The 8,825-nt window shown below is 33.8% G+C and overlaps 1 protein-coding gene across 1 annotated transcript; it reads right to left on the reverse strand.

The window, feature by feature from the left end:
- Window positions 1-921: 921 nt before the first annotated feature.
- LOC131778880 (MOB kinase activator 2-like) lies at window positions 922-8,780 on the reverse strand. Its single transcript, XM_059095357.2, has 5 exons — window positions 8,592-8,780; window positions 5,829-5,986; window positions 5,142-5,238; window positions 4,550-4,683; window positions 922-3,151 (listed from the first exon to the last, which is right to left on the reverse strand). Exons 1-5 carry the CDS (start codon window positions 8,606-8,608, stop codon window positions 2,907-2,909), a joined length of 651 nt encoding a protein of 216 aa, XP_058951340.1. The 5' UTR covers window positions 8,609-8,780; the 3' UTR covers window positions 922-2,906.
- Between the last annotated feature and the right edge of the window lie 45 nt (window positions 8,781-8,825).

Below are 8,825 nucleotides of genomic sequence, written 5' to 3' on the forward strand. Positions count from 1 at the left end.
CTTTTGGGTGAGGCAATTTCAACTTGGCGGTCTTGGAACAGCTACCTTGAGATTTCTCTTTCTTGTGACTAGCTTCTAATTTCCCCTACAATATCACCCCAGAATCATACATTAACCCTTTACACCCTAATGTTAGTATGCATATTCTCCATACTGTTCTCCTTACATTTCCTAAGGTGATGACAAGGAGAATTTGTTTACCAATCAAAAGCTTCTTTGCATGGTGATCATTTCCTTTTTTCTTGTGACCTTGATGTGTGATTCAGGGGTGATATTGTAAGGAGAAATTAGATGTTAGTCACTATAAGGAGTAAAAGGGCTGAAGTCACTTGATTAAGGGAAATGATCACCAACTAAAGAACCTCTTGATCATAAAACAAATTCTCCTTGTCAGCACCTAAGAAAATGTTTAAAGAATGTTATGGAGAATATGTGTACTGATGTTAGGGTAAAAAATGTCAAAGAAAAAAAAATTTGTACAAAGGAAACCTTCCACGGCCACATCTTTGTTATCAACAAAATCATCAAATGTTTTTAGCTTTCACACATTGCCCACCAATCAAATATTACCACTTAGGATTAACACTGAACTTAAAATCACCAGTGAGAGCACACAGGATTGAGGAGGATTTTGTGTTCTTTTGTGAACTTAGACCATCTCAGGTTGTCAAAATGAGACATCAATAATTTGGGCATCATGGTATGACAAATAAATAAAATGCAATGTTCTTACTAAAAGGAAATCTTATCAGTAGAGCTCATACTTATCTGCTTGAGAGTAGGTGGGTGAGAAACTAGTGAGGAGGGAAATATAAATCAATTTTGTCACACCTTCACCCTATTTTTCAGGTAATATCCTCTGAGGGAGCCACATCCAGAGGCAATTCTCCTTCTTTCCCCACCCCAAAAAAAACAATCATAACTTCATTTCACTGACTTTATTCTTCGCAAACCGTAGGTGTAATGCCACAGGGTTGTAACTACAAAGCAAAGCATGCCTGAGTAGAAAAATCAACATATTGGCCAAAAAGAATCAGTTGAGGAAGATGACATTGTCAATTTTCATGCATTTGTCGTGACCAGCGACAAAAACACTCCACCATCAAGGTGAAGCACAACCATGCATGTGTTATCTGACACACCTTACTACTGAATTGCTCTTTAAAATGTAAAACAAGGAACTTGACTTAAACCTATGAATAGCAGAAACTAACTGAAGTGAGGAGCTTCTAAAGCATAACTTACAGTAGCAACTTAATCACCATTTCTTCACAAATGTTTCTTCACCTTAAACTCCCATGACTGAGTATCATGCAACCTCTCCTTATAATATCCATTCATTATCTCACAGACAGGTGATTGGAATATTCAGACTTATCAGGCAGAAGTTGCAACCTTGATCTTGCACCAAATTCTCAGTAAATAATTTACAAGAAAATGTGTAGCAGCTAGAGGGGAGAAAAAACAATCAGATCATGGGAGTTAAAGGGTACATTTAGTTCAAATCAACAAGCAAGAGTGTCTCTACAATTAAAGCTGATAAGTACATAAATCCCTTTTGTAGAAAATCAATCAGACTGATATCTCAAAGTAGAACTGAAGGCTGACATTAGTTAACCCTACAGTAAGCAGAATCATGTTTTGAAAAGATTTTAAACTGGACAGTAACAAATTCTAAAACAGACACCAACTAAGTTGTTGTGAAAGGCATTTCTTTTGCCAAACATAAACTACTGATAGTTAACAAGGTCTAACTGACCAATCTACATAGTACATGTTTACTATCACCAGAATCCCTCAAATTTTGAGCTAATAACTATTATAAATAATATTTACTTCTTAAAACTACATCAACCTTTAAAATTAGTATACATGACTAAACCTTTCACTATCAGGAGAGAACAATATTAGAAACTTATTTAAAAATAATATTGTTACAGTAGTGAAAAATCCTCATTCAAACGACTCACAAACTCAGAGGAAAACAAAACAAATATATAGTTAGGAAGATCTTCTTAAATTTAAAGGAAACCTCCAACCTTGAAGAATTGGGAAACAAGAATTGAAATGTATAAAACCTGTCAACAAATATAAGCAAAACTTGTGCTTGAATTTCCTGGAAGGCACCATTTTGGCACATTTGATGTTATAGCTCTTCTGTCCACAGAGTCCAAGGGGTATCCTGCAGATAACAGTGGCATCCGAAACACACCACACAATTCAACATGGAAACACACACAGAATTCCAGTTTGAAAACTGGCAACATCTTTTTCCAATTTATCTTGCACAAAGTACAGTAGAATCCCACTAACTTGAACTCTACTAAGTCAAACCATTGGGTAACTTGAACAAAACCCCATTTCCCTACCACCAATTTTTAAAGTCATTTACTGTCGGTTAACTCAAACTCCCACTAGCTCTACCTTTTGTTTCCCTTCAAGAAAGTTGAATTTGCTGGGTTCAACTGTAGTTAATTTCTATTTAAGGCAAAAACTTTCAACTTAAAAGATAAGTTTGATAATTAAACAAAAAGTTTGTTCCATCAGTGGAGGTTTCCTTTAAGCCAAACTCTAAGAATTAGCAAAATGCAAGAAATGTATACTTACTGTGCTGAGCACACAGTAAGGGTGTAAACAATATTAAGTTCCTAAGAGAGAGAGAGATGAGACCTTTACCTGATTAAATTATCATTCAACAGTAGCCAATTTAAAACATACTTGTCTAATGCTAAAAAATAAAACAAACTTTAATTTTTTTAGAATTAAATTAAAATTTGGAGCAACTTTTGTTTCAGGGCTTCTCACAAATATGAACACCACCAATTGGGAAAATATAGTTACTTAATGAAGACAGATCTTTTATCTAAAATACATACAGCTGTACCCGTACAAGATATTTTAAAAAACTAACTTTGATTTATTAAACCCATTGCTTGAAGAAGGTCATCCAATGGTGCAGTTTCCTTTGGATCCAACAAGTTAAATTCTTGGTGATACAAAAAAAAGTTCATCAAAACTGTATTAATGTGAGATTGTAGTCCATGGTTTAATAAGTTGTTGAAGTGTGCATAGTACATGTGGGCCAACACATGAAATAGAAGCTTGAAAATTTTCCGCACTGTTGTCAGAAATGTTGCCGGAAATGTCAGACCTGTTGAGAGAGGATAAAAAGAGGGAAGTATCGATTTAAGATAAAATTCTCACTCTAGAGAACAGTAAGATTTAATTTTTTCATTATTGGTTTTTCTTGTTCTTCAGTTGATCCCTGTAATTTGAACCAAACAATTTCCTTGTATGATCCTGTTGTACTTTACCCTTTAACTCCCAAGATTTGATTATTAATTCTCCCCTCTGGCTCCCCCACTTCCTTTTAAATGAGTTACGAGAGTTAGATGTTAGATTAAGATAAAAACTTCTCATTACCAGTTTGCTTGATAATGTATGGATATTAAAGGGAGAAGTTACATGTTAATCACTTGTGGAAGTTAAAGGGTCAGTATCACAGGGCAGCAACTTCTTTAAAACAATTAAAAGGGAGAATATTTTCTTTGAGAAGGGAACATTTGTGAATGCAAAGTTGTATCTTGAAAGCAAAATGCAAACCAGTGAGAAATATAAAGAGAATTAATTAAAGGGCAAATTAATACCTTAGGCATAACTGTAAATTTGTCTAAAAATTTGACAAATATTTGATTTTTTAACATGCCCTTTAATTGTTACATCACATGTAGTTTGTCAGTCACCTTACCAAATTATTGATAAAGACAAGAAGGCCTATTCCCACATACATCCTCCTCAATCCTGTTAGCTTACTATGGTCATGGCATTTCAAACATGGTGTATATGCCACAAGTTTTCCATTTCCTTGACTAATTACTTTATAATAGTGTTTATATGTTGAGGAAATGGTTGGGTTGAAATATAATACAAAGACTTGCCAGTAGATAGTTTTATTACTGTTTTTATTCAGTGTAACATAGGGCTGGAAAATAAACTAATAAGAGCTCCGCTTTTAGGCTTGGCTAAATCTATATATTACATGGTACAACCCATTTATTATTGGCTATCATTGGCTAATTGTGACTTTTATATGTACTTTGTTTTGATCTAGGCCACTGCTAGTAACATTTATTACTAACATAATATCATCAGCATGCCTATTCTTTATAATGTTCTTCATACATTTAAGGTGTCAAAAATGAGAATTTGTTTAACCCTTTAACTCCCAGATCAAGTTTGTAATTCTCCTTAATGTCAACCATGTAATTTTTATAATGCTAGTTCAGAGAATTTAGTATTGGATCAACTAATTATCCCATAATTGATATTTTTCTCTATTCTCATCAGTAATCTGGTTGATATTGTATTGATATTGTAAGGAGAAATTCTGTCTTGGTCACTCATGGGAGTTAAAGGATTAACAAGACATGGTTTCTTTAGCTGTTGATCATTTCCTTTAATCTCATGACCTTCATGTTTGATTCAACAGCGATACTGTAAGGAGAAATAAAATGTCAATCACCCTAATGGGTTAAAGGATTACACTTACCATATTTTGTTGGAAACACAGCATCATCATGAAGATACTTGTGACTACATGTCAAAACCAAATCAATGTACTGAGGTGCAGAAACATTTGTTTTGGTAGTTTTCTTTCCTTTGTCATCATGCCAAAAGTAAGTTCTAAAAATCAATTGAGATGATTAGAATTTTTTTATGTGTAGTATGATCATTCAAGAGAGAGTGATACTTAAAAATACTGTTGTCAGTTGATGTGATCCGTGTTTCATTAACATGAGCAGGAGTCATTGTCAGAGATACGTAAGGAGTTGTTTGTCAGTCAAATATCATCATAAGTCTAGTTCCTGAAAACTAATATTATTGGTCAGTTTTGCAGTGATGCTGTTGGTTGTAAGACTCTTGAAAAGCTGCCTAGGTGAGTTGTGATTAATAAGTTGGTTCTGACCTGCTGGTAAGGTAGTACTTAAGTTAGGTCATTCTGTTTAGTTCATAGAAAATGAATGGTCATAAATGTAGTTTTTCAATGACAGAAAAATACTACAGTTATGCAATAATTATTGATACAGTACATATACGACATAAAGACTTTGATTTGAATTCAAAAGATTCATCTAACTTACACAGAGCCAGGTGCTGACATGGTAGGACAGGTTGTTGTGGTACATCTCTCACTGACACTTCCATACAATAAGTCAATTTGGTTAAAGAAGGCTAAAGCTACAAAGAGGATGAAAAAATATACATTTCTATTTCTTGGTTCATCTGCAAATTAAACAGCATTATTAACTGAAACAGGTCATTAAGGGACAAACATATGACAACTGGTAGCTCCCATTTCATTGACCTCTGAAAAATAGTTATCCTAATGAGAACTCTGTTAAGTGCATCTACAGGTAAACAATCCTCATAGTCCTTGTTTTGGAGTGAAAATTCTATCATTGTTGAACTGAACATGACTGATGGATAGGGTTGGTGGAGATACAATGTAATTTACAGCTGTAATCAAAAGAATTGGAGTTTATAAGGCCAACCATATGGAAGAGATCTACAATGTTTCAAATTACTGTCAACCAAAGAAAACTGTAACATCGAGATATGTTATGGATGTTTGATGTGTGATCGAAAATCACACATGATCAGAACAATCGAAAAACCAGGAAACCACAAACTTATAAAGTTTACTGCTTGGAGTTAAGTTTTCTCAAATCTGATGAGCTTGTTCTTCTCAATTTCAGAAATAAAAGTTTTCCTGTAGTTATCTCAGAGGTTCACCCTTCAATCAAAGCACAATCTACAGTCATACTAACTGTTTGATGCCAGCCATTCATTAAGGTCAATACTTGGTGGGAGAGGCACAAGTTCTCTGACTTCTGATATTTCTCTGATAAAACTTTTAACATATTCCTCTTCTAAGTATGGTTTGTTCTCTTTTACTTCTGGTTCAGCAGGCTTTTTCTTCCCCTTCCTTAACATGAGGAGAAAAATTTGAAGTTAACTACAACACATCTACTATGTTTAATTTATACCACGATCCCAAAGGCTCTGGATAATAATAAACAACAGAACTGCAAAAGGTCTGCAAGAAAGCTGCTCCTGGACTTAAATTTTTTATCTCCCAAGGGCAGATTCTCAATTCTCTCCTCTGGCTGCTACACATTTCTTTGTAAAATCAGTTATGAGAATTTGGTGTTAGATCAAAATAATGTAGAGATATTATAGAGAGAAGTTAATACCTCTTTCTTACTTCTGGACATTTACACTGTCACTAAAATTTTTAAAAATTTTGTTCTTTTGCTCTTCAGTTAGGGAAAGTATTTAAGTCTAATTTGCTGAAAAAAATCATTGATTTGCTCATGAAATTGTTAAGTCAATTGGTCAGAGAAATTTACATTTGTCAGGGAAATTAGAGGTATCTCAAAAATCTGACAGCGGCCACTATTATGGTAGGGGGTGTTTTGATACCAAACCTTCTACTGCTCAGTTTCATTCCCTGTATCTCTTTTAACATGTAAAGAAGCCCTGCATACACTAAGCGTCAAGATTGCTTGTCAGTTCCTCATTAAAATAGGTATAGTTGGATGGAATACTCTGAAGGTTGTCTCGATTTCTTAAATTCCTAGTAAAATTAATCACTGCTGGTTATTTAGTTATAAGAGAAACATGACCAGCAGTTGATATCAAGCAATTTCTAAGTATTCTGAGTCAGCAAAAAACCAAGCATGAGATACGAGATTTATAAATCTCCTCCTATTTTAGATTCTAAAGGTTTTCTCAATTTATGAAAACTCTCAGAAAAATTTGCCACTACTGGTCATTACATCATTTAAGATCATGTACTCAAAAATTTCTTTTCCAGCATGAGGTGATTAGAATCTCAATTATAAACTTCATTTCTTTTGTTCTACATTACCACAGTCTTTAGAGTGCAGAGTTATCAGTGAAAATGGACAATTCGGAAAGAAAAGAAGCAGTTATAAGACATCATCTGAAGCACATACTTGAGCAGCCATTTGGAATTTTTGTTATCCATTTCAAACCATGTGACCATGTAGCTAAAAAGGTCTATAACTCCTTCAGTGTTGAAAAATGGTTGAAATATTTTATAGCAGAAAGGGAAAAATTTCAATACACCAAAAGTAAAAAGTGAAGCAAAAATGAAAAAGTAAAGATGAGTCACAATAAAAATTCAAAGGCTTTGGATGTCTTCTAAGATTTTAACGAACTTAGTATCAAACCATTTCTTACATTTAGATCAATATATGCATGATGCACACTAGAATTAATAAGAAAATTTTAAACCAGCACACTCTGATTACAGCTAAAGCTCAACATCATTATGCAATTATATAATTTGAATATTTTGTAACATTAGCACATAATAAAAGTGAAATAATAATGATCGCACAAAATATTAACAGTCAATTAATAGAAAATCCTAATGTGCATATCAAAGATAAATTATTCAATATCCATTATCCAATATTTTCTAAACTTATTGTATACAAGTAATTGTTCCTGTATTTTTCATAAATTTGATTCCCATTATAACTTCACAAAGATTAATTATCTACCTTTACCTTTGCTAGTTTATAAACAAAAAGCCTTTCAAGATTATGAAACATGAATTAGTGTTTTGTTTGTTTCAAACAATGCACACTGGACTGCTACACAGCAATTACTGGATTTTTGGAATTCTTTTCTTTCTTTTTGTCTTTTCAACTACATCATTGTTGTGATGACATTTCCTCAAAAAGCCTCAAAGGACATGCTACCCCCAACCAAAAACAAGGAAAAAACAGTGAAAATACATATAAATTAGACATACATTGTAAAATATAGCTGTTATTTCATAGTCAGAACTGATCCCTACCCATGTTTACTAAACTTACGATGCATGTCTAATTTAAGAGGCATAATTTGCATGTATATATCAGTTCTACATTAAAATATAGAACTGATGTATTTGTGAATTATGTCACCTGAATTTTAATGTTACCGCCGCATTCGCTCCTTGTTGGAAGAAAAGCATGCAAATCATTTCGAAACAGAAGCTAACATGCATTTTTCTTGTTTCAAAACAGACAGACGTTTATCGCACCTGTATATTTTGTCTTACTTAAATATCGCTACAACTTAAGTTTTTAGGCTCTCCATCACTTCCAAGATAGAATAGGATGTCCGGGAAAAAAACAAGACAATATTTAAGCCACACAACAAAAAAATGGATTCAAAACTGACTTAAAACAAATCTCTATATTCACTAAGACAGTCCAATCGGAAGAAAAGGTTCACATGGCGATATTTGGTAAATTGATACGGACTGTAACGATATTCGTGCTCAATACTAAGTGAACGAGTCATCGAGCCGCCGCGCCACACAATTATGCGCTTTCTTGAGGTCTTTCCGCCCAAATTTTTCTTAGCAATTTCCTGTCATTTGATTTAATAACAAGTAAACACTATTTCAGTTTCTTTGTTTCATAATTATTGTACAGACCGCACCCAACATGACCGCGGAAGAAAAGTAAAGAAGACACGAGATCACAACACAACACCGGCTTATAACTCACCCCATCAACCAGTCCATGTTTCTGGAGAGCTGAACGGGCAGTTTTATATAGTTCACACATTTGAAGAGTCTTCCAGCCAAATGTGTTTGCTACATTGCTTTAAACAGTGAGATAAATGGCTGTAAGACTTCGTAAACTTTTTGTTTGTAAAAGGAAAATAATCAGAGAAATTTCTCGTCGAGTATACTGGGAACCAGGCTCTTGGCTATAAAATGAAGAGGTTTCCGCTGGCTC

This window comes from Pocillopora verrucosa, chromosome 8 (genome assembly GCF_036669915.1).
Source record: "Pocillopora verrucosa isolate sample1 chromosome 8, ASM3666991v2, whole genome shotgun sequence".
Lineage (NCBI taxonomy): Eukaryota > Metazoa > Cnidaria > Anthozoa > Scleractinia > Pocilloporidae > Pocillopora > Pocillopora verrucosa.

What these genes read in the sequence shown, in the direction of transcription:
- LOC131778880 (XM_059095357.2), bottom strand. An exon ending in ATGTCAGCACCTGGCTCTGT is followed by an intron (nt 4,684 to 5,141) that starts GTAAGTTAGATG and finishes ATTGATTTTTAG; the next exon opens with AACTTACTTTTGGCATGATG. An exon ending in TGTGTTTCCAACAAAATATG is followed by an intron (nt 3,152 to 4,549) that starts GTAAGTGTAATC and finishes CTCTCTCAACAG; the next exon opens with GTCTGACATTTCCGGCAACA.